Below are 25,909 nucleotides of genomic sequence, written 5' to 3'. Positions count from 1 at the left end.
GTAACATTTCCGGTAGCTGATGCCAACACAGGAAACTTTCACACATGCACTGTAGCAGTAGTGCCGAACAATTACAGACCATATAACATTTTTGAAATAGCACTAATGTATCAGGAACACATAAACTGGTTCCAAGGCACCCTACCACATTCATTAGCTAATGTTGGACTGGGTCCCTTCAGCAATGACAGGGCAACATGGTCAGTCTTAGCCGGCTACACACGATATGCTACATTTGCAACCCTCACAGCATCAGAACTACGTATACTTTACAACACTCCTCTGACTTCACAGTAAAAAGGGAAGAAACGCTTCCACAACAAAAGCCTCAATTTAAAAAGAAGAAAGAGGCTGGGATCTTACTTAAACATACCACACATATTGAGGACTCTGCTTCTGAACAAGGAGTGGGCTCTGACTCTGCTAGACAGCATGGCAGAAGTCATATTAGTTCACCAGAATCTTCAAGAGTTTTGGGTGGCAAGAGCAACTAATGAGTTAGTCCAGGTGGAAACACCAGATTAGAGAGTTAGTGTTTCAGGCAGATTATATGAATGTACAGCTCCAAATAGAGGGTTATATAACTTGCACCATTAAAGTTCTCTTTTGGGAGAACCAAACATTTGGTTATGACATTCTCTAGGCTGAAAAATATTGCCCACCAGATTTTGTACAAAATGTCCCACTAGGAGAAACCATGCCCTTTACAGTTGTGTATTTGTTGATAATCAGATTTAGATTAAGGCATTGTTCTAATCATTTTACACAATTAATGCAATAGCCCTAGGATTGCTATTTAAAGCCTTCCACATCCTGATGTTAGCCACTCTGCAATCCTTAGTGAACCACCCATGTTTACATTTTTTATGAGTTTATACTGGACACAGAATACAGTTTTTCATTTTATCGTTCAGTGTTACAAGAGTTTCAATAAACAAATCACTTGGCTGATGCACATATAAAAGGTAATTCTAAATCAAAGCAAACTTGGAATGCACCATGTAGGTTAGCAAGGAAGGGATGTCCACACTACGCCATCTAATCCTAAACCTCCCTTCAGATATAGTTAAGTTGGTTGACCCACTTGCTGGGATAGGATTAGCAGCAATGGGAAAAAAGAAAACCAGTTCAGTAGCATTATGATCACTATAGGCAGTGTGCACGACAGAAAGTGATTGCACATATTCACCTATTAGGGGAAGACAAAAACATAGTTAATTATCATGCTTCTCTGTCATACAATAAAGGTAGTAGGCTGGAAACTGATATCACCAATTAACTCTATGGCGGTAACTAAACCAAATGTAATAAAATTCATATGGAGATGTTTACCCGTATGATCAGCATTGGTAGTCAGGGGGTCCACATGGGATGCATGGGCATTAACCCACCCATTAGAATATGTATTCCTAAAGGAAGGACCTACCCCTAAACAACATACAACAGTAAATAAAGCATCTACATTGGGACCCATGTCTATTGAAACACAGCACATAGTAGAAATTAATAACAAAAACATTAGATTTAACTGCATAGACAACTTATTAAATCTGGATGCCAGGATGATTGATGGATACAGGAGCAATCACATAATCACTAGATACACAGGCAAGGATTAGCATACCACCCCTAGCCCTGCCAATTCCAACCTGTGAGCAGAGATGCAGAAGCTCTGAAATCAATCCCAAGCAATTGTGTCCAGTAGCCAGGTTTCTTGTAACAGTCTGGCTGGAGAGACTGAAGTGATGGTGGAGCCCATTTCGGTACACCCCAGAAGAGGGGTTTTCTCTAAGAGGTTGTCCTGCACAACCTGCAAAAAGGCACCCACTATAGATCCCCGGGACCATTGGTGTCAGTCCAATTCATGCAGATCTGTTAAAGGTTCAAAACAATTGTTACCAAACATGCAGCCCCCCCTTGAATGCTCAGACTGGTAATGGGCCATGATTGACTGGAGCTTGCCTCAGTGGCCTAACAAAACTTGGGGGCTCACCCCCCCAGCCCACCACCTACCACTTCGGTCCTAGACCCAGTCAGTGTACTGTGCTGTGGGGGCCACCTGGAGCTCGGGCCACACACACCCTCAGGTGCTGCAGGGGCTTATGTTACTCCACTGGTTTCCTGGTGCATAGATGTCTACAGAAGAAACCAAGGGGCATGAGTATGATGCTCTCCGTCTCATTCACCTTCGGAGGTTGCTGAGGAAGTGCACACCTTGCTTTGCCTGGATTAACAGAGTTGCCCTGAACCCGTTTGATAAGAGGCCAGTCCAATCAACTCTCCACACAAACAGATACTGTCATAATCCCGGCTAACTTTGTTTTTAAGTAGCAAAGTTGTCTCAAGTGCCGTACCAGCTAGCTCCAGTAGGTTGGTCATAACCAAAATGAATATACAGCTTTCATTCAGGTGGGGTGTCACACAGCAAGGACCAAAGTGAAAGTGAATATTATTTGACCCACCAGCACAAGGAGATACTGGATTGGATTGCCCTGGCTCGTGAGATGGTACAGCTGGAACACAGGTTGGATTGTAGTCGGACAATGACCTTGTAGAAGTTGTATGGGTATTACCAGATGATAAGGCAATAACGAGTGGAGGTTTGCTGGGCACAGTGACCGCAGCACCAAAAAGTGGCTGGGCTGCTAATGGGAAGAGCACAGAGCAAGTTGGAGTGGCTGATGGTTGGATACACTTTGAAAGTTAACAAATGTCAGTTTTCAGAAACTCAGGGGCATATCATCAAGGAGGCGATAAAAAATTATCGCCGCTTTTGAGTCTGTTTACGGACGAAAAGCGGCGATAATTTTATCGCCTAATCAGCAAGGTGACGCTATCGTGTGAAACCTTGCATTAGCGCCTGTTTTCTGAACGCCCAGCTTTGCATCTCTAATGAGATGCAAAGTGGGTGTTCCTGCCCTGACATAACTGGAGAAATGTCGCTAAGGGACATTTCTCCAATTATCAATGGGCTTGCTAACCTGTAGAACGACAAGCAAAGTATCAATAACCTCTGTTATCCCTACTTTCCTTATGCCTGCTTCAAGACTGACTAAGCCATGATATCCGATGTAAGGAGGATATCATGGCTAAGTATGCCTGACCTATCATCAAGCTATCGCCAAACTTTGTGAGTTTATCGTTGGATTTCCAGCAATAATCTCCCATTTGGCAGTTAGCGCTTGGAATTTCATTGCTTTTGAGATAAGCGTTGCTAATAGCACGCTATCTCAGCGATAAAATTCTACGTTACCCGGCGATAAATATCCTAGCGCTAAGTGCCCTTAGCAATAATTATTGCCGGTCCTTGATGAAATGCCCCTCAATTTTTATAACTCAAGTAGTGATACATGCATTAAGTAATAATTTGAACATATCAAATAAAATATCCTAGGAGTCATCACTTAGCCTGCCTAGGGATTTCAGGGCCAATGCTGGTGAGAAAGCAAGATTACTGAGGGAGGAAGCTCTGGGTAATAGGAAGCACACTTAGTCCTCCTTTTGCCTCTGGCTGACGGGCTACCAGGGTGTGCCCTTGTAAGTCCTGCATGCTCTTTGGCAGAATTCCTATTCACACAGATGGAATCTATATCTGCCCCTCTGGCCACCATACCAGACTGCTCATTAGAACAACTTTCAGCCAAGGTAAAAGACAGGGAGAGGCGGGTTACTTATATCCAGTGAGAGGTGTCTCTCTGCCAGGTCAATATCTTCTCTAATAACTTCAACTGCATGGGCTAAGAATGTGTCCAAGATTGAAGTGTAAGGTTGTGTCCCACCCTTGGAGCTTGCGGCTTTCTGCTTCCTCGTACCTCCCCTTTAAATATAGGCAGACCCTAATAGTAAGCGTCAATATTTATAACGAAGTAAAAATATCTCTGGAGGTGCAGAATCAAGTAGGCATAGTGTAAGTTATATAATGCCATCTAAATGGCCAATCATAAAAAGAAAGCAGAAAAACCAAAAAGGACCAATCAAGCAATACCTTGGAAATGCATGAAAACTGTGATAAAAAACCAAGAAAGATGTGGATTTGTAAAACTCACAATTTTCTCGATTGAGTGTGAAGTTGGCTTCTAGTAGAGCATGACACACTAAATCCAGGGACTTTTCATGTTCCTTGAGGGTGTCACCGAACACCAGGCTGTCATCACTGTAGTTGAATGAGTTGGGAATGTGATGAATGACTCGCCTCACTGCTTCTTGGAATATTTCTGCGGCTGATGATATGCTAAAGTTGAGGCATTTGCATCAGAAGAGGCCTTGAGTTGAGAATGTGGTCATGTAGCAGGATCTCTCATGAAGCTCGAGCTGATGATAGCCTTTGTTTCAATCCAATTTAGAAAAAACTGTCACTTATTCAGCCGGCTCATCATGTCGCTAATGTGGGTCTCTGGATGCGGTTCTCCTTCTATTGCTCTGTTTGGGGCTCTCATATCCACGCAGAAGCGCACTTTGTTGTTTGACCCCCGTTTGGGTACGGCCACCACTGGTGATACCCAAGGTGTTGGTCCAGTTGACCTCTCGATGATGTCAGCTCGTAATAGGTCTTGTAACTCTTCAGCTACAGCTTGTTGAAGGTGAAATGGCACTTTGCGGTGATGTTGGGCCACAGGTGTTACCTGTTCATTGATGTATAACCCGACTTTAAAAGGGGGTCATTTTCCTAGTACGGTAAATAGTTTTCAAAATTTTCTCATGATGTCTGGTGTGTCATCTACTTTGTATAGTATCTCCACAAGGTTTTGGCATTCTGCGGTGGGCAAGCTGAGAAGGCAATCAGCTGCTTCACGTCCTTCTATGAAATGGATTTGGGCATTGACCGTTCTGTCTTTGTATGTCAAAGATGTGCGAAACTGTCCTAAGCTTGGCAGGGGTTCTTTGTACATGCAGGTGTAGACGCACACAGCAACGTTCTGCATTTTGGGTTTTGGGTTAATTTGTTTGTATTCAGTGGCATATATGTAGTTGAGGGATGCTCCAGTGTCAGGTACAAATTGTGCTTCGTGGTTTCCCATTTTAATGTGTAGCATTTGATATTTCTTTAGTCTGTCGGGGTCAGCCACCATGTACACATATATTCATCACTGTCCTGAGAGATAGGAGTCAGGAATGATGACTCCCTCGATGACGAGCATCGAGATTGGTGCATGAGATGGTATTGTACGCTGGATCTTGACGAGCTGGTTGAGTGTTCTTGCATGTCACGTTCTGCTTTAGCATTGTCACGAGATACAAAGTTCTTTTGATGTTGTGCTAATTCCTTGCGAGATACTCTGTGCACCAGTTCAAAGTGATTTTCTTTTCCGCAGCGGTGACATTGCTGCCCCATGGCAGGGCAGGGGCCTGCAGGAGGGTGTTCTTGACCACAGCAGTAGCATTCTAGTTGTTGTTTTTGGCTGCTTCCGTTCCTGGTCGTACTGTGTATCTGGCTTGTGGGCTTGGAAGTTCGTCTTTGAACTGACTGATGTCTGAGACTGAAGTCAGAATGCTTGTTCGCTTTTTTCTGTTTTTCCTGCTTCCAACTTCTTGGCATGTTCTTTGGCCTGATCATTGAGTCTTGCCAGTTCTTCTATTTCGTCTAGTGAGTAATGTTTCTTAAGGAAATGACGGCGTGGTAATTTGCGACCCTTTAAAGAAATCTTTGAAGCCATCCAGCCAGCCTGGCCATAGAGGACCCATGCCTCTGCCTGGTGTGAGAACCAGAGGCTCTGGAGAGCATAAGAAAGAAATGGCTAGCATCACTGGTCCGAGTTATGTTATGTTATTTTAATTTATTACACGCTCAAATTACCCCCAGATGGGTATCTCGGTACGGGGCGGGATGACGGACAGCGGGCAAAGAAGGCAGTTCTTAAAATAAGTGGGTCAAATTGTGAACAAGGTGTACTCTGGATGTGCAAGCGTCTTTTGGCGAGCCCGGTTTTACAGAGATCAGAAGACAGTGATTTCTGGAGAGATTACTTCAAATTTGCATAGGGTGATAGTGACATTAGGGAAAGGAGCAGGGGCTTCCAGGCTCTCATGGGACTGGACAGCGACTGTGGGGAACTTTTGGTAAATCGCTTTGATTTTTCCTTCGAAGTGGTCAGCCAAAGCATTCCACAATGATTGTTTTGGGTTTAGTAATAATAATCCACATTTGTAAAGCGCGAACAATCACCCGTAAGGGTCTCTAGGCGCTGGGGGCCGTCGGGAAGATTAAGCAGGCTATTGCCCAGAGTCACATGGTGCTGGGCTAATCTGCCGCCGGCGCTGGGGATCGAACCATGATCCCCAGATTCCAACGTCAGTCACCATGGCCACAGCGCCACACCTCTCCCCTAGTACCAGGGAGCAAGCAGCTGGATTTTAGTATTTTTAAAAAGAGTTTTGGATGAGTTCCTGGCATCATCCATTTGCTTCCCTAGGTAAGCTTTACGAGCATTCTTGATGTTATGATGGTACGTTGTTAGAGCCAATTTAATAGGTATTTGTGTCCCCAAGAAGATTGGCCAGACGCCATCTCCTTTCTAGTCTTTTGCAGGAAGCTTTCTCTGACTTTAAATCTAATGAGTACCAGGGTGCGTGAGGTCTGTGTGGACTCTTTTTAAAGTGTCTTAGACACTAGAGGCTATTTTATGAAATACAGATTTCAGAGCCCTATTAAAATTACAAAGTGCTAGGTCTACATCTGCATGTTCAGAGTGAAAGGGAGGCAGTTTTTTCTTGGACCAGGTGAGTGCGGTAATTTTCTGCCATTGTCTGGAGGGTTTATTTTGGTAGTTACGTGCTAGGCATTTCGACTTGTAGAAGTGGATACAAACACCAATACGTGAATGATCAGTCCAAAGTACAGGTTTAGGTGGGTCACAACTGAGTTGTGGAGTGTTCGTAAAAATTAAGTTCAGGGTATGGCCTGCAGTATGGGTTGGTCCTGAAACTAGTCGACGTAAACCCAATGTTTCTAAATCAGATAGTAGGTGGTAAGTTTCTATCATCAGGTGGTCTTCCCCATGGAAGGTGAAATCACCCAACAAGAGAAACTGTTCAGTTTAAAGTACATTGGGGGCTATAAATTCCATTAAGCATTGGCTGAAATCCCATTTTGTGGCGGGTGGGCGGGCGGTAGTCTATGCCTCCTTTTCAGCAGAGATTAGGGGAAAAATCTAGTCCCAATTCCAGAGAAGGCAAAGCAGGATCATGGGCCTTGCAGGTCCCAAAACAGGCAGAGTCCAAAAATCATCCCCACGCTGCAGTACAGGCGAAGTGATTTTCAAGCATGATGTTGTCCCAACTTTAGAGACGGTACTCGCTAGACCTGAAGGCATCAGAACACTGTACGAGACAAGTAATATGCAGAGTCAAGGTTGACATACGCCTCCAGAGCCCAGCAAAGACCCCATGCTGTGGGACAGACAAAGCGCTTTGAGCACCCGCGTGCTGCAGGACAGGCAAATCACTTTTAACACCCCATGCTTCGGGACAGGTGAAACGCTTTTGAAGTGTGATATGGTATGATCTCCAGAGAAGGCAAAGAGGGATTATGGGCCTTGCAGGTCCTTCAGGCCACTGAGTACAACAAACACCCCTTGTATATGCAATCAATGAATAAGATAAACAAACATGTGATGACAGAATCTGCTTTTCTAGATATCAAATAGCTCCTCATGCTTTCCACAACAAACAAAAGGACACATCTAAGCCAATAGAGCTATTTGAGACCCCCAACATTAATACCAGGACACCTGTGTCCCACAAGTCTTTATACCGCAACCATTCACAAAGAAAATTAGCATTCGTAAAGTTAGGAAAGTTGAGAGCCTATGCAAGATCTATTGGCTTTGCCAATGCTTGTCCTGTTAAGTTGCAGAACCTTCATGACAGCATCCCAAGCACTGGACGATGGCTTAGAATCCATCTTTCAGAACTGAACAAATATTTTAAGATACAAGGTTTATGTGTAAGAACCTTTCAAAAGGACCTGTAACTGAGGCGTCGATTTAGAGTTTGTGGGATGGGTTACTGCATCACATACCAGGAGGAGAGCCTCTCAGCCTTGGAGTATATAACATAACGTGTATTTGTAAGGCGCACGTTCACCCAAGGGAATCCTGCCGGTGAATAACAGATGTTTATTGTTACCAAACTCAATTGTACTCATTTGTTTTCCTTCGGGGTTTTATATAGCGCGAACATGACCCGAAGGTATCAGAGCGCTTTACATTGTCACCAGTTGTATTACAGATAGAAATATTCATTTTGTGAGGCACGGGGAGATTCAGTGATTTGCCCAGAATCACAGAATGTTGATCGTCTCTTGCCGAGACTCAAACCTGGTTCCCCAGCTTCAAGGTCGACCGCTCTAGCCATTAGGCAACATCCTCTCATTTTATCGACCTCAGAGGGATTAAAGGCTGAGTGGACTACCCAGGGTTTCAACCTGTGACCATGAGGCTGAACACAGGTCCCTACAGTGAACGCATTATTCCACTAAGCCACCAAACCTGCTCTTGTACGGATCTTGTAATAAGGTGGGCAGAATATTCACTATTTTTTTGACAAAGTCACCTACTAGCCAAACTCTAATTCAGGCCATAAGCCTTCAAAAGGACTTTCAATGAAGGGGAACATAGATGAGTTTGTTGCAGTGTCTATCCAACTCAATACAACTGTAAGGGGATTTGCAACTGCGGCTGGACCTAACCACGATGTTCACAAGTTTTCCAGGTCCTGAAGTGATTGGACCACATCCTTCCTCTCCGGCAGAACCCAGAGCTTCGACCTCCCACACTTCCGATCCGAAGCCACCGACATCATCTGTGGCGTCTCCCAGGGCTCATCCCTCAGCCCAACACTGTTCAACGTCTACAGTGGCGTAACGAAACTTGAGGGGCCCCCCCCATTCTCTAGTCTAGAGCTCTCAGGCCAGAGACCCGCCATACTGCAGGGGATGCGGGTCGATTGTTACGCCACTGTCACCAATCCAGCCGTTATAAGTAACACTGGATGGTGGAGTCAAAGGTTGGGCTTAGTCTGCCAGCAGGCTGTCATAGGTGGTGGCCCATTCATTACAAGGTCCCTGCCATCAGTACGCCGGGGAAGTTTGCCCAATTTTAGGTGGGTTTCCTGATGCAGACTCCTGTCATGATATACAACATTGGGCCCACTCATCGTTCAGTTTTGACAAAAGTGAATCCAGTGCTCCTTCTAGTTTCCGTTTTAAAACATTAGACAATGCGACAATGCAGTATTTCAAAAGCAGATGTAACTACAAAGAGCACATTTTGATAATACATTTTTATTAGTAGACAATAGCAATCTTAAGAGGCATTGCATAGCTTCATTCACACTTTGACCCCAATCACAGTCTCTCTCTCTCTCTCTCTCTCTCTCTCTCTCTCTCTCTCTCTCTCTGTCTCTCAGTGAGTCAGTCTCTCTCTCTCTCTCTCTCTCTCAGTCAGCCAGTCTCTCTCTCTCTGTCATTCAGTCTCTCGGTCAGTCAGTCTGTCAGTCAGTCAGTCAGTCTGTCAGTTAGTCAGTCTGTCAATCAGTCTCTCTCTCTCCCTGTCACTCTGTCAGTCAGTCGGTCTCTCTCTCTCTCTCTCTCTGTCGGTCTCTCTATCTCTCCCTTTCTGTCAGTCTGTCAGTCAGTCAGTCTCTCTCTCTCTGTCTGTTTCTCAGCCAGTCAGCCTCTCCGTCAGTCAGTATTCAGTCTCTGAGTCAGTCAGTCTATACTCTCTCTCCACTCTCTCTCTCTCTCAACTCTCTCTCTCCACTCTCTCTCCACTGTCTCTCTCTCTCTCTCTCCACTGTCTCTCTCCACTGTCTCTCTCCACTGTTTCTCCACTCTCTCTCTCTCCACTCTCTCTCTCCACTCTCTCTCTCTCTCCACATTCTCTCACTCCACTCTCTCACTCCTCTCTCTCTCCACACTCTCACACTTCACTCTCTCTCACTCCACTCTCTCTCACTCCACTCTCTCTCACCCCACTCTCACTCACTCACTCTCTCTCTCACTCCACTCTCTCCCTCTCTCTCTCCACTCTCTCTCACAAAGTAGTGTGCGTTGCCATGGGCGTCCACACAAATGTTCCCAGGGGGGGCCCACTTTTAACTTCATCACCATCCCCCTTGCACTCTTCTCACCCTCCCCCTTGCACCCTTCTCACCCTCACCCCTGCACCCTTCTCCCCCTCCCCCTTGCACCCTTCTCCCTGTCCGCCTTGCACCCTTTCCTACCTTGCACCATCTCCCCTCCGCCTTGCACCCTTCTCCTCTCCACCTTGCACCCTTCTCCCCTCTGCCTTGCACCCTTCTCCCCTCCCCCTTGCACTCTTCTCCCCTCTGCCGTGCACCCTTCTCCCCTCCGCCGTGCACCCTTCTCCCCTCCGCCTTGCACCCTTCTCCTCTCTACCTTGCACCTTCTCACCTCTACCTTGCACACTTCTCCCCTCCGCCTTTCACCCTTCTCCCCTCCGCCTTGCACCCTTCTCCTCTGCCTTGTACCCTTCTCACCTCCCCCTTGCACTCTTCTCCCCTCTGCCTTGCACCCTTCTCCCCTCTGCCTTGCACACTTCTCCTCTCTACCTTGCACCCTTCTCCGCTCTGCCTTGCACCCTTCTCCGCTCTGCCTCGCACCCTTCTCCCCTCTGCCTTGCACCCTTATCCCCCACTGCCTTGCACCCTTGTCCCCTTGCACCCTTGTCCCCTCTGCCTGGCACCCTTCTCCTCTCTGCCTTGCACCCTTTTCCCCTCTGCCTTGTACCCTTCTCCTCTCTACCTTGCACCCTTCTCCCCTCGGCCTTGTACCCTTCTCCTCTCTACCTTGCACCCTTCTCCTCTCTACCTTGCACCCTTCTCCTCTCTGCCTTGCACCCTTCTCCACTCCGCCTTGCACCCTTCTCTCTGCCTTGCACCGTTCTCTCCTCTACTTTGCACCCTTCTCCTCTCTACCATGCACCCTTCTCCCCTCCCCGTTGCACCCTTCTCCCCTCTGCCTTGAACCCTTGCCCTCTACCTTAAACCCTTCTCCTCTCTACCTTGCACCTATCTCCTCTCCGCCTTGCACCCTTCTCTCTTCCGCCTTGCACCCTTTTCTACCTTGCACCATCTCTCCTCCACCTTGCACCCTTCTCCTCTCCGCCTTGCACCCTTCTCCCCTCTGCCTTGCACCCTTCTCCCCTCCTTGCACCCTTCTACTCTCTACCTTGCACCCTTCTCCCCTCTACCTTGCATCTGTCTCCCCTCTGCCTTGCACCCTTCTCCTCCCTGCCTTGCACCCTTCTCCCCTCTGCCTTGCACCTTTCTCCTCTCTGCCTTGCACCCTTCTCCCCTCTGCCTTACACCCTTCTCCCCTCTGCCTTACACCCTTCTCCCCCTCTGCCTTGCACCCTTCTCCCCTCTGCCTTGCACACTTCTCCCCTCTGTCTTGCAACCTTCTCCCCTCTGCCTTGCACCCTTCTCCACTCCGCCTTGCACCCTTCTCTCTGCCTTGCACCCTTCTTCCCTCTACTTTGCACCCTTCTCCTCTCTATCTTGCACCCTTCTCCCCTCTGCCTTGCACCCTTCTCCCTTTTCCGTTGCACCCTTCTCCCCTCTGCCTTGAACCCTTCCCCTCTGCCTTAAACCCTTCTCCTCTCTACCTTGCACCCCCCTCCTCTCTGCCTTGCAACCATCTCCTCTCTACCATGCAGCCTTCTCCCCTCTGCCTTGTACCCTTCTCCCCTCTGCCTTGCACCCTTCTCCTCTCCCCGTTGCACCCTTCTCCCCTCTGCCTTGAACCATTCTCCTCTCTACCTTGCACCCATCTCCTCTCTGCCATGCACCCTTCTCCCTTCCGCCTTGCACCCTTCTCTACCTTGCACCCATCACCTCTCTGCCTTGCACTCTTCTCCTCTCTACCTTGCACCCTCCTCCACTCTGCCTTGCACCCTTCTCCTCTCTACCATGCACCCTTCTCCCCTCCGTCTTGCACCCTTCTCCCCTCTGCCTTGCACCCTTCTCCCCTCCCCGTTGCACCCTTCTCCCCTCTGCCTTGAACCATTCTCCTCTCTACCTTGCACCCATCTCCTCTCTGCCTTGCACCCTTCTCCCTTCTCCCTTCCGCCTTGCACCCTTCTCTACCTTGCACCCTTCTCCACTCAGCCTTGCACTCTTCTCCTCTCTACCTTGCACCCTTCTCCCCTCTGCCTTGCACCCTTCTGGGCACCCCTTGCCCCCTTCTCGGCACCCCTTCCCCCCCCCTCGCGGACGCCCACATGGTGCCTTCTAATAAGAGTGCATACCTGAGGGCACCATTTTGCTGCCTCATCCCTTCTCATATGAGCTTTGCCCTGGAGAATGCTCTCTCTGGGGGCCCCCACTCCCACTCTTGTCACGGTCCTGAGCAGTGCTCTGTGCTGCCTCCTGCTCTCTGGGGTCCCCACCCCACCTTTGTCAGGGTCCAGAGCAGTGCTCTACGTTGCCTCTTGCTCTCTGGGGCCCCCACCCCACCGTTGTCAGGGTCCCAGCAGTGCTCTGCGCTGCCTCCTGCTGTCTCTGGGCCCCCACCCTAGTCAGGGCCCTGAGCAGTGCTCTGTGCTGCCTCCTGCTGTCTCTGGGCCCCCACTCCACCCTTGTCACGGTCCTAAGCAGTGCTCTGTGCTGCCTCCTGCTCTCTGGGGCCCCCACCCCACCCTTGTCAGGGTCCCAGTGGTGCTCTGTGCTGCCTCTTGCTCTCTGAGGCCCCCACCCCACCCTTGTCAGGGTCCCAGCGGTGCTCTGTGCTGCCTCCTGCTCTCTGGGGCCCCACCCCCACCCTTGTCAGGGTCCCAACAGTGCTCTGTGCTGCCTCCTGCTCTCTGGGGCCCCCACCCCACCCTTGTCAGGGTCCCAGCAGTGCTCTGTGCTGCCTCCTGCTGTCTCTGGGCGACCACCCCCACCCTTGTCAGGGTCCCAGCAGTGCTCTGTGCTGCCTCTTGCTCTCTGAGGCCCCCACCCCACCCTTGTCAGGGTCCCAGCAGTGCTCTGTGCTGCCTCCTGCTCTCTGGGGCCCCACCCCCACCCTTGTTAGGGTCCCAACAGTGCTCTGTGCTGCCTCCTGCTCTCTGGGGCCCCCACCCCATCCTTGTCAGGGTCCCAGCAGTGCACTGTGCTGCCTCCTGCTCTCTGGGGCCCCCACTCCCCATCCTTGTTAGGGTCCCGAGCAGTGCTCTATGCTGCCTCCTGCTCTCTGGGGCCCCCACCCCACCCTTTGTCCAGGCCCTGAGCAGTGCTCTGTGCTGCCACCTGCTGTCTCTGGGCCCCCACCCCACCCATGTCAGGGTCCTGAGGAGAGCTCTGTGCTGCCTCCTGCTCTCTGGGGCCCCCACCCCACCCTTGTCAGGGTCCCAGCAGTGCTCTCTGCTGCCTCCTGCTGTCTCTGGGCCCCACCCCACCCTTGTCAGTGTCCCATCAGTGCTCTGGGCTGCCTCCTGCTCTCTGGGGCCCCCCACCCCACCCTTGTCAGGGTCCCAGCAGTGCTCTGTGCTGCCTCCTGCTCTCTGGGGCCCCACCCCCATCCTTGTCAGGGTCCCAGCAGTGCTCTGTGCTGCCTTCTGCTCTCTGGGTTCCCCCACCCCCATCCTCTTTCCGGGCCTGGCACCTCTGACTGAAGAGAAACAATGTTGATACTTTGTTTCTCTTCAGTCAGAGGGAGGGGTGAGGGGCTCAGAGCAGGCTGCATACAGCCTGCACCTGCTTTAGAGGGAGAGAGGCCTGCTTTAGGCAAGCCTCTCTCGGACGAAGAGTTGAGGGGGGGCGGGCCCCCTTCATTTACTGAAGAGAGTGGGCCCCCCCGCACCGCGGGGGCGTTTGTTATGCCCCTGAACGTCTACGTGGCCCCCCTCGCACAAGTGGCCCGCCATCACGACCTCAGCATCATTTCCTACACCGACGACACCCAGCTCATTCTCTCCCTCACCAAGGACCCACACCCCGCCAAAACCAACCTCCACGAGGGAATGAAGGCTGTCGCAGACTGGATGAAGAGCAGCCGGTTGAAGCTGAACTTGGACAAAACGGAGGTCCTCATCCTCGGACCCACCCTCTCAGTCTGGGACAACTCCTGGTGGCCGACCACACTGGGAGCAGCACCAACACCCACCGACCATGCACGCAACCTAGGATTCATCCTCAACTCCTCCCTCTCCATGTCTAAACAGGTCAATGCCGTCTCCTCCTCCTGCTACAACACCCTCCGCATCCTCCGCAGGATATACAAATGGCTCCCGACCGAAACAAGAAGAACGGTGACACAGGCCCTCGTCAGCAGCAGACTAGACTACGGCAGCACACTCTATGCAGGAATCCCAGCCAAACACCTACACGACTACAACGCATCCAAAACGCCTCCACCCGACTGATTGTCAACGTCCCACGCCGCAGCCACATCACCCCCACCTGAGAGACCTACACTGGCTCCCCGTCGACAAGAGGATCACCTTCAAGCTCCTCACCCACGCACACAAAGCACTCCACAATGCCGGACCAGCCTACTTGAACAGCAAACTCAGCTTCTACACCGCCACCCACACTCGCCGCTGTCCCCCGCATCCAACGAACGACCTCCGGCGGCAGATCCTTCTCCTACCTCGCCGCCAAGACCTGGAACACCCTCCCTACCCACCCACGGCAGACCAAAGACCTACTTGCCTTCAGAAGAGCCCTCAAGACCTGGCTCTTCAAGCAGTAGCGACACCCCCCTCCCCTCAGCGCCTTGAGACCCTCACAGGTGAGTAGCACGCTTTACAAGTACTTTGATTGATAGATTGATTGATTGACAGAGGACGCGATGGCAAGAGAGCACTTGGAGGTAAGTGACCTGGCTACGGTGACACCAGTCCTCCTGAAAGTCGTCTGTGCAGTGGGAGTGGGGGGAACCTTGAGTTGGAGCAGAGGCATCTGGGCTCAATGTGAAACAAAGGGAGTCGGGGGTGAGTGGGTAGTCAAACCTTGTCCAACTGGACTATCTCAGTGGGGAAGGCTTAGAACTTTCCCCACTGCGAAAGTTTGCTGATGTTTCCAAAGACATTCTTTAGATGCTGGAAATAGGATCACACGTCATCAGTTCAGCACATATCATTCCATGCACAATATCTGCAGGTAGTGTACCCAGAGGCCTGGAATATCTCCATTCAAACAGATGCCCCTCTTTATAGATTTCTCGGGTGCTCTTAACCAGCGGCACTGACATATCTTCTCCCTACTCCATTACCGACCTGTAGATCTCCAGATATATTATTTATCAAACTTAGTCAAGATCTATATGTGTATGAGGTGCCATGCACCTTCTGAAGAGAAATAAGCACAGGGGGTGGGCCAAGAAATTTAAAGCAAAAAAAAGACAATAGAGTGGTGTAGGGTAAAGGGGTTTGAACATGGTAATGCTTCTAACTTTTTTGCTGTAGGATGCCTACAATTATGAAAAGGTATGAGCAGTGATTATGGCATGCATGTGAAATTTGTGTATGAATCTGCCCAGCAGGTGCAGAAAACTAGCTATTCATATGCAAATGAATATTTCAGACAGCTAAGAACTTTAAGGGTAAAGAAGAGGATTAAAGGTAGATTATGTGATGTTTAACATGTATGATGTTCAAATCCCTCAGTACAGAGTCCCAAAGCTGTGCTGCAAAATGGAGGAATTGGAAGGTGAAGTATGTGGGTGCAAAGGATCAGCCCTTTTGAGCTCAGGCTTTAGATCTGAGACTTGCGAGTGTGTAGGACAATAGAAGGTGGCGAGTCGGCCACAAGGAACAGCGTGAGAGATCTTACGGCTGCTTGTGGGGAGAGCTAGAAGAGCTGCTGTGTGACGACATTGGACCATCTGCAGAAGAAAGCAGCAATCTTTTGCAGGTGAATGCCACTTTGATGGCCAATGATACTGACAGGTGTAGGGAGATACTTACTCAAAGGTGGATTTCAGTGGAGTGGAGCTGCCCTTGTTGTCGTAGACTTTCTCGCTCACAAAGTAGGGCTCCATGGCGAGAATCTTGCCAATGTCAACCAGGAATTCAACGCTCTTTATCTTCTTGATGGTCTTATCATGGGTGAATGCCAGGCACTTATAGATAGTGTAGTTGCGGCCCATGGTCCTGGCTCTCGACAACCAAGCATCTGACTTGTGGTTGGGCGGGGGTGCTGTGAAGACGACTCCGTCCCCCTGCCGGACACACCACAGGTCGCCGTTATGACTGAAATTGATGAAGTAGGTCAGTGGATTCCACTGCGCTTCTCCAATGACAATGCTCTTGGCGTACCAAGCTCCATCTGTTGTCGAGAAAGGGTGGCCTTTCACCAGCTTATCTTCAATAACCCCGTGCATTATATTTTCAGGGTCAAAAAACAGTGCCAAAAAGTGCTGCCAGTCGCTGCCGCCTATCTTAGTAGCTTGCTTGTAGAGCCAGGGCACATGCTCATTGTATGGTTCTGGGCCTCTGTACCATGCACCCGCCTTGGTCACAGCAAACAACTTACCGGAGCGACTGAAATAAAGGAACTTGAACTGGTCCCAGTTCACCCTCCCTACACATGTCGCACTCGCGAACCAGTCCTTCCAGGGGGACGAAGGGGTGGGTCCTTTGTACAGATCAGTCCCCCGCACAACAAACATGTCTCCTTTTGGGTTGAAAAAGACGTGGCTGGCATTGTCCAGCCGGCCCAAGGACATGGATCTTGCTGCGTAGTTGTCTTTCACATCTGCTGGAGGCAAGCCAATCTTGCAGTTGTTGGCTTTGTCAATAGTGAACAGGAGGGTTTCTAGGGTGCAAGAGAAAAGACACATCTTAATTCCTGGTCCCTCTAGGATCATTAAAAGATAAATTCTTATAGTAATGACAGATACTTCATTAGTTTTAGGAGGAAGCAGGAATTTGCATTAGGAGTATCATCATTCCATAAACCATGGCTTTATGGTTAAGTCAAAAGCAGCCACATTTATACCCAAAGCTCATGAGGACATTCAGATCCATTTGATTTATCGACAAGACCAGGAGGCCTCCACATGTCAGATCTATTGACACTCACACAATGACATGTTTTTCAGAGAGTTTTTGCAAGCTTCAGTGGGTTATTTTCACTTTGTGTAGGAACACCTTTTCCCTATGTGGTTTTCCCACGTGGATATTGTGTGTCGTAAATGTGTGTGAGTGCAGGTGATACGCAGAAACAGTGTCTGGAGCAGTGGCAAACAGTGCATTGTAGCCAAGCCCACAAGAAGGAGTTGGCACCAACCATCTTGCCCAACATAACACCCCGAAAACCACCAAATGTGATTGACAAAGCATCCATGCACGTTAAAGAAAATTCAATGACCATTAATAAAGAAAAAACAGATTGAACAACATGTGTCATGTAATAAGCAAGATTTCACAATGTTATTGAACCTCCACGAACAACAAAGCACTTACCAAATACCCCATAAAATACAACGAAGACTAACCCAAAAAAATAATACCCAAAGCCCACCCCCAATCACACACCACCATTCCCGTGCTCATGCCATACAAACATGAATTCTAACTTTGTTAAAACTACAATACCTGACTTTCACACAATCTTTATATTAACCTAATCCCTGGCATCAGCGTTGGACCCCCTAAAAGAACCCCACTAAATGTGTAAACAAAACTTACGCTTCATATGGAGCTACACTTTCTAACCCAGCCACTTCAACAATCTACAGTGATGATCAGGGCGGGTACGGTGCATCGGTTTTTGGCTGGAGAGGCTGCTGGTTGAGGTCACGGACATGTACTGTACAGGCTCACCTCCCCTGAGGACTGATCAGGAACACTTGTTTGGAAGAGTGGGATAGGAGAAGAGGTGCTTGGGAGGGAGGTCTTCTACTGCGGATGGCTGTTTGATGCCTTTACCTGCTGGAGGTATTCTGTTTGTGGCAACGGGTAGGGCCACCAGTGTACTTAACATCGCCAGATGTCAGCCCACAACCAGTCTAGTACATTCTCCTGCTGCACCATCTCTTAAAGGACCAGCTCTCTCCTCCCTACATTGGCAAAACGTCTTCCAAACAAATGTGTCCATACTTTGAAGCTCATTCTCTGCTAGACACCAAGCAAGAGGCTTCCACCTCTATAGAAGCATTGCGTCAATGAGTCAGCCATTAGCGCTGCAGTTAACGAACTCCCTATGACTTTTAGGGATCAAAATCAACCATGATCACTTTCTACTGACCGGATTTAGGCTCGGCCTCTTTCACTGCCTCCTTGCCCAACCGCATTGGCGCTCATAAAGGTCAGTGCCGCATTCCCTGTGGCTGCGATGGTCTGTCTCCTGAGGACATGATGCACTTTTTAATGTTTCGTAGTTTTTATCCTAGATCCTAGAGAGTCTTTTCTCATTCCTATTATTAAAAAGGTTTGTTTTAGGAGGTTAAGGCGTGCTTTTATCCATTTACAACTTCTTTCGAACCGTACCGTACTGTACACGTTCAGCTTTTTAAGGGCTGGCTTCCGACTTAGGTCAAGCTGTGATTAACTTTGATAGTGGGATTCATTTTTAAACAGTAAATAGATCACACTGGCCAAATTGTTTGGTTATTCTTTACATATGTGGAGATTTATTGATGTTTGTATGACTTTTATGGTTTTATCTGAAAAAAACGAATAACGTTTGATTTGATTTGATTTGACAGATGAGTACAACAATTTTATGTTGATGGTTTTGCTCAGCGACATTTGAGGCTTTAGAAGGCAGCATACTGATTCTTAGCTTGACTGAGTTGGACCTGGCATGGACAAAGGTAACCCCCTAGTGGAGGAGATGTTTCCCTCCCCAGTGCTGTGCTCCTTTGTGATGACGCTTCACGCTTAACTCTTCAGAACTGTTTTCTACAAAAGGTATCCAGCCCAACTTTACATCCTTAGTTTCACACATTTTGCAGAACCTAAAGGTACCCAGGGTTTTCCTCCTAGAGGGAACTGAGAAAATAGTCTAAATGTAACAAGAATTTGGGGTTTTATTTTTTGAAGTGCTGTGCAATAAAATATATTTTCCATTAACATCACCATCCTCCCAGCTTTCAGGAACAAGCAAGTTGTAAAGCAAATTTTTTGAACCAGTTTTTGCTTTTTTCTTAGTGATCATCATTTTTTCCTATTTATTGTGGTTTCAACCTACATGCAACTTATGATGTACACAGGTGTGAAGCTCATGGATGAACACAGAAAGCTATACATGTTTGAAAACTAGGCAAACTTCAGAATTTGACAATGGTCATTTGTGTAGGTCGCTAACAGTTTTTCCAAAGCGACTAATTGTTGAATTAAAAGTAGGAAAGAGTTGAAATAGCTGTATTTCTTGCCCTGATGTCTGATTTATAAAAGCCATACACCGTCACTTCTGTCAGACTGTTCTGTGCACAGGGATATATAGGTTGTTTGTTGCTGAGAAACATATGGGACAATCGCTGAACTGCAGCTTAGAATGATTTTTTATTGTTTACTGGCCATGCACGCAGTGGGTAAGAAGGAAACCTATGCAGTAGATACTGAGGTCAAGACACTATTTAGAGATTCAGAGAGCATTTTATAAAAAGTGCTCTTTCTTGCACACTGTCTTACATTTGGAAGCCAAAACTGGAGAACAATTCAACTGATATTAACAATTGATTCATTATTCTGTGTTCTCACATAAAATACTGCCCAGCCACCCAACCACACACGTTTGTATAGTATATATGTGGACGTGCTGGATGTTAGGAATTTTGTGGAACAAGGCAGATTCCGTAATGTTCTCTCACAGAAATGTCAGGAAATGTAATACTTTTACACAAAGAATGAGGTTTGCTGGGCATTCTAGGTAAGAAAATGTAGTGGGCTCCATGCATATCACCCCACTCTGAACTCCTGAATTGTTTTCTAAAAATGGGTTTAGTGTGGTTCCCTGGTTGCTGGCTGATGCAGAGCTCAAATAGTGAAACCATTTACTATGGCAAGTGAGTGAAATTGGGATTTACCTGCTCTCTGCCACCTATTTGTCAAACCTCTACCTGAAATAATCCAAATTTTTTCTTACTTGTAAAGAGATGGGGGTACTCTAGACCCTAGGGTGGCAGAATGATGTTGGGCCTTTAGGGTGATGGTGCGACCTGATGCTAGAAGTGGCCGAACCTCATCCCATTATTTTTATTAAATAATATCCTCAGCATCCATTGTGATATCTGCCCCCGCTAGGGGGAGACTTGAGGGCAAATCCGACAATCTTCCCTAGGGCGGGCAGAAAAACTTTCTGGGCCCATTCTGCGGTCATGGCCCTATGCCCTGAGTGCCACCCCTAGCCCTACCTTTTTCTGATCTTTTTTGCCTTGTATCTAGTGGGCCTTTTGGCCCCTCTCCAGGGTTCAGATTAGAGGTAAAGCCTGGGAAGGCAAAACATTGTTGGACCCTTTTTTGGGGAGGGACACTGCCAGTGCTTGGGTGGACCTCCCTCCTCTACCCTTGATTTTACCTCTTACCCTGGTGTCCATGGGGCTTTTTGACTCCCAGGGAGGTGTAAATGGATAATGAACCTCCCAATCTACCCTCTACTGGGGCCAGAAAGACTTGAGGCCCCATATTGGGGTGGGGGCATAAGCCAATGCTCGGTGGGCAGACCATACTCATTCTATTTGTTTATGTCTTCCTCTGTTGTTTAGTGCACCTTCTTCCACACCAGGGGCAGGTTCGGTGTAAACATCCCAATCTGATGTTGGGCTCATGCTGGGGTGGGAGCATGGTCCAATGCCTGGATGGGCCACAGCTTTCTGCCCCTCCCCAGGGAGGGAGGAAATACTGAGAGCAAGCTCCCCTTATCTGCAAAGGTTGTTGTGCCCTGGGTGGAGGGGGTGCCAAATTAAAGGTGGATGCCCACAGTTTACATGCAAGTAACTTGTTTTTTCTCCATTATTGTATTTGTTATAGATTCAAATGCTTGAATAAGAATAGTAAGCAGTTTGCAAGTAACAAAGAAAGCGGGAAAAGGAAATCCATCCTACCATGCTACCCAAAACTGAGAATAATAATCAAAGGCAGACAATGTAAATGTAGAATAAGAGACAACCGCAAAACAGTACTATAGGAAAAAGAATAGACCTTAGCGAAAAAAGGCATAGCATATGCAAATAGTAATCACAGGGCCGCTTGTCCAACCGTTATATCTGCCTTCCGCCATGTATCCAGACAAAGACAATGTTCAGCTGCCAGAGAACTGGAGGAGGTCTTATCGGTGGGTAGACCCTGAAGAAGCCCTTCATAAATGTCTTCCCCAGCATGTTGGACCTCAAGGACAAGTGGCCAGAACGTTGCCTGTATCTGGAAATTGCTGCCAGGTGTACCCTAATTGACCAATGGGAAAGGCCAGCCTTGGTGAGATACAAAACATACAGTAAAATGTCCTCTGGAGGAGAAGAGAGAGGGTGACAAGAATGTTCAACACACCATAGGCAGAAACGCTTCTATTTAGCAGAGTAGCACTTGAGTTTGAAAGGAAGGAGCTCAGGCTCTATGAAGTATGGATTAACATTCGTCAGCGAGTGCTAAAGCTCCAAATTCCATGTAGTGTGGAGCCAAGCTGACAATTGAAGTGTGTGAATCTGTGGATGAACCACTTGGCCTTGGTTCATGGAAAGCAGATGCTCCGGTGGCTGATTGGCGAAGACTCTGATAAACGATACAGCTTGGTGTTCAGTACTGCCATGCCCATGCCGGGGTAATGAGGAGAATGTGGTGGTGCTCCTGCTTGGGTTTCTGCAGAACTGTTGGAATGAGCGGAAACGGAGGGAATGCGTGAGCAAATATTCCTTCCCAGGAAAAGTTGAAGGCGTTCCCCAGAGAGCCTTTTTTGAGGAAATCTGCTGTCGTAAAACTTGCATTTTTTGTTGAGTGATGTAACGAATATATCTACGGTTTGCAACCCCCAACACTGAAATATTCTTTGTTGCTGAGTCCCATTTAGCTCCCACTCGTGACATTGCTTGGTGTCCCTGCTGAGGGAATCATCCCATTCATTTTGGATTCCTTGTACGTGTTGTACTTGCATCGATACGTTGTGGGCTATTAGCCATTTCCAGATGTACTGCGTTAGGATTTAGAGAGTATGAGACCTCGTCCCACCTTGTTTCAGTAGGTAGAACATGGTGGTGGTGTTGTCCGTACGGAAGAATATCGAAGATCCCTTGATCCTTGGCAGAAAAGATTGGAGGCCCAGAAATACTGCCTTCAATTCTAACAGATTTATGTGACACAATGTTTCTTGGTCTGACCACTTCCCCAGGACCTGTAATTCCTGAAGGTGAACTCCCCATCCCTCCATAGAAGAGTCTGACTGCAATACCATATCCAGCTTCGCTGAGAGGAAGGACCGACCTTGAGATAGATCATCCCCGATCGCCCACCAGGACATTGCTAAGGTCATTTCCGGTGTGACTGAAACAATGATGTCGAAGGAGCCTCAAGGTTGAATCCACTGTGCTTCGAATTGCTCCTGGAGAGATCTCATTCGTAAGCGGCAGTGTGGAATCAACGAGATGCAGGATGACATCAACCCCAGCATTGATTTGTAAGTCCTTACAGAAATGCTCTTTTTTGAGGAGAGGGTCTTCGCTATCCTTTGTGGACGCAAAATCCTTTCTTCTCTGGGAAATGCTTTTGAACGGTGGGTATCCAGGATCGTTCCCAGAAACACCAGTGACCTGGAGGAAATGACAGGGGACTTTTACCTGCTGAGATTGAGGCCTAAGGAGCGAAAATGCAGAAGACAGGCCTTTGTAGATTTTCTGGCACCCAGGAAGGATCGGGCCTTGACCAACCAATAGTCCAGGTAGGGAAATACCTGGTGACTGGATAGCCGGAGAAAATCCGCCACTGGAGCTAAGCACTTGGTGAAAACTGTGGGTGCTGACTTTAGCCAGAAAGGTAGCACCTTGAATTGTTAATGGCACCCTGCCACCTCAACCCAGAGAAAGCGCCAATGCTTGGGGTGTTTGGGAATGTGAAAGTATGTATCCAGAAGATTGAGAGAGATCATATAATCTCCCGTATCCATGAGTAGTAAAATCTCCTGAAGTGACAACATCCTGAAAGGTTGACTTTTCATGAACTTGTTCAACAACCTGAGGTCCATAAGTTGCCTCCATTTTCCAGTCTTTTTCTTGATTACAAAAAATGAGAGCAGAAGCCCAGATTGTGTTCACTGTAAGGCACCTCCTTGATTGCTTGTTTGGAGAGGAGCATACTGATTTCTCTTTTGAGAACTGCAAGATGACAATGTGCAGTCTTTTTTGGAGGAAAATTTGGAGACTATTGAAGAAATTCCAGGATGTGATCGTGATGGAATACGTCTAACACCCAATTGTCGTAAGAAATGATATTCCATTGAGCAAAGAATTTGTAGCAAGTTGGGGCCAATTGTAGTGGGACTACTGTGACAGGGGCCTGTGAATCCTCATTGTCTTCTGTTTGCATTCTGAGATTTCCCTCTGGACGTGGGGCGCCTGCGAACTGGTCCTCTAGTATACGCTGGCGTCGATGAAAAGACTGCATAGAATGTTGAGGCCGAAACCCATGCTGGTAGTAGGGTTGACAACGTTGCCTGAGATGAGGTAGAGAGAGATAATTCTGACCTCTACCTCTTCCCTGGAAAGAACATTTCTTCTATTGTAAATTAGTTAGGGACTTGGCCGTGTCCCTGTCCGACTTTATCGACTGCAGTACCTCATATATGTGCTTGCCAAAAAGGTATTCACAGCTAAATGGCATATCCTGCACCTTAGCCTGAATCTCAGGGTGGAATGATGTTGCTCTAAGCCATCCCTGCTGCCTAAACACGGCTGCCCCCGCCATTTGCCTAAAGGCAGTAGATGAAATGTTAAGTGCCACATGAATAATCTAAGAAGAGGCTCTCTCTCCTTCTAATTGAACGTCCTTTGCCTCTTTCTTCTCATCCTCTGAAAGATATTCCAACAAGGGTGAGATGTCAGACCACATTTGCAGGTCATATCTCCAATGGATAGCCATGGCGTTGAAGGCCCTGATGGTGGTTGCTGCCAGAGCAGAGAATCTTTTGCCAATATTATCCAACCTGCACCCTTCCTTGTCCAATGGGGCTGCACATGGTGAGGCAGGATGACCAATAAGGCACACAGGAGAATCTTCATGTGACCTGTATTTCTTTTTAAAAAAAATGTTTTTATTGATTTTAACGTATTTATTCCCCTCCCCCCGGACAGGTATACATTCTGTACATTAACATCATGAATTTGACGTTGTGTTTGTCATATTTCAGTATACAGTATAGAGAATTTACAAAATATTTTCCAAGCATCACGAAAAAACAATTAAAGCAATAACTTAAATACATTACAACATTGATAATAAATCAGTTTTGTAGATCTCGCCAGTGTGTGAGAGGAGTCCAGATTTTCATGCCCCTTTCGCATCGCCGTCTACCTTTCCGCTTATATATTGCTATCTCGATATTATGCACAGCTAAAAGCCTGGCTAGCCACTGTTGAAAAGTGGGCGGTAGCGGGTCTAGCCAAGCCGAGGCTAGACATAGCCTCCAAACAGCCATAGCAACAAATATCAACTCGTGACCGCTCTCAAGATTATCTGAATATTCCACCCCAAGTACCATTACCTCTGGTGACAAGGCGACCTTTCTATGAAGAACCAAAGTTAAGAACCTCTCTATATTTTGTATCAAAGGTATTAACACCGGGCAAGAGGCAAAGATATGGATGCAGTCTGCTTTAGATAGGTTGCATCTCGGGCAGCAGGTCCCCTTACCGGTTCCCCATTTTGCGATCTTATCGGGTGTATAGTAAATAAAAAAACAGGTTTTGTAAAATTGTGCCTGGAGTTTGGTAGAAATAAGGATGGTTTGAGCTAGCTGATAAGAATATAAGAATCCTTCTTTAGAGATCTTGAGTTTACTTTGCCACCTCGTTGCCGTTTTATCTAGATCGTCAGGTAACCTATCCAGCAATGACATATAAACTCCACCGATTGTATGTTTCTTAGAATGTATAATTGTCTCTACTACAGTAGATTCTTCCCCGAGTGTCCTTGCTCCAGATTTGTGAATTAAGAAATCCCTAATTTGGAGATATTTAAAAAAATCCCGCCAGTCTAAACCAAATTCTCCCTTTAGAGCATCAAAAGATTTAATCCCCTGGTTAGTATAAAAATCCCCTAATTGTGTTATTCCCAAATTATACCATTTATTAACGCAGTTATCTTTAAAGATTGTTGGTGGAAGAATTGGGTTATTTAGTACCGGAGTGTAATATGAGAATCGTCCTATTCCTAATACTTTTTTTTACAGCCTTCCAAACCTTAAAACAACTATAAAGAGTCTTGAATTTGACCTTTTTGTCGTAACTGTTGTGTATGTGTCTCCAAAAATAGCCATAACAGGAATTCCCCACCAATAGCTGAAAGATTGAAGCGGTATGTACCTCTGTTTTGTTCCCCTCTTGCAATAATTCCTTACTGTAGAGTAATACACATGACCAGTAATATCTCTAAGTTGGGAAGTGCCAACCCACCTCTGTCCTTAGGAAGGGTAAGATATCTATATGCCCGTTGGGGTTGAGCGTATGACCATATAAATCCAGAAAAAGTATGTTCCATTACTGTAAACCACTGATTAGAAAACTCTAGACAAACTGCTCTGAATAAATATAATATTTTGGGAAAGTACACCAGTTTAATTGCATTTGCTCTTCCAAAAAGGGACAGGTGGAGGTTGTCTAACCGTCGTAGATCCTTTTGTATCGTATTCAGCATTGGCTTAAGATTTATGTCCACAACTTCCTCTAACTTTGAAGAAATTGTGACACCCAGGTATGTCGCTCCCTTCACCACCCTAGGATCATCCATTACAATTTTTTGATTTAGGACAATTTGTGTCT

General features: G+C 47.4%; 1 protein-coding gene across 1 annotated transcript in view; it reads right to left on the bottom strand.

The window, feature by feature from the left end:
- The window catches only part of LOC144819216 (uncharacterized), a 66,067-nt gene that overhangs the window by 20,745 nt on the left and 19,413 nt on the right, over positions 1–25,909 (bottom strand). The window contains exon 2 of the mRNA XM_078677185.1: positions 15,909–16,758. Within this exon, the coding sequence (XP_078533311.1) occupies positions 15,909–16,758 (850 nt within the window). The remainder of the gene's footprint in view (positions 1–15,908; positions 16,759–25,909) is intronic.

The sequence above is a fragment of the Lissotriton helveticus genome, chromosome 2_1 (genome assembly GCF_964261635.1).
Source record: "Lissotriton helveticus chromosome 2_1, aLisHel1.1, whole genome shotgun sequence".
NCBI lineage: Eukaryota > Metazoa > Chordata > Amphibia > Caudata > Salamandridae > Lissotriton > Lissotriton helveticus.
Note: the sequence above shows the minus strand (reverse complement) of the source record. Positions and strands in the feature narration are given on the sequence as shown.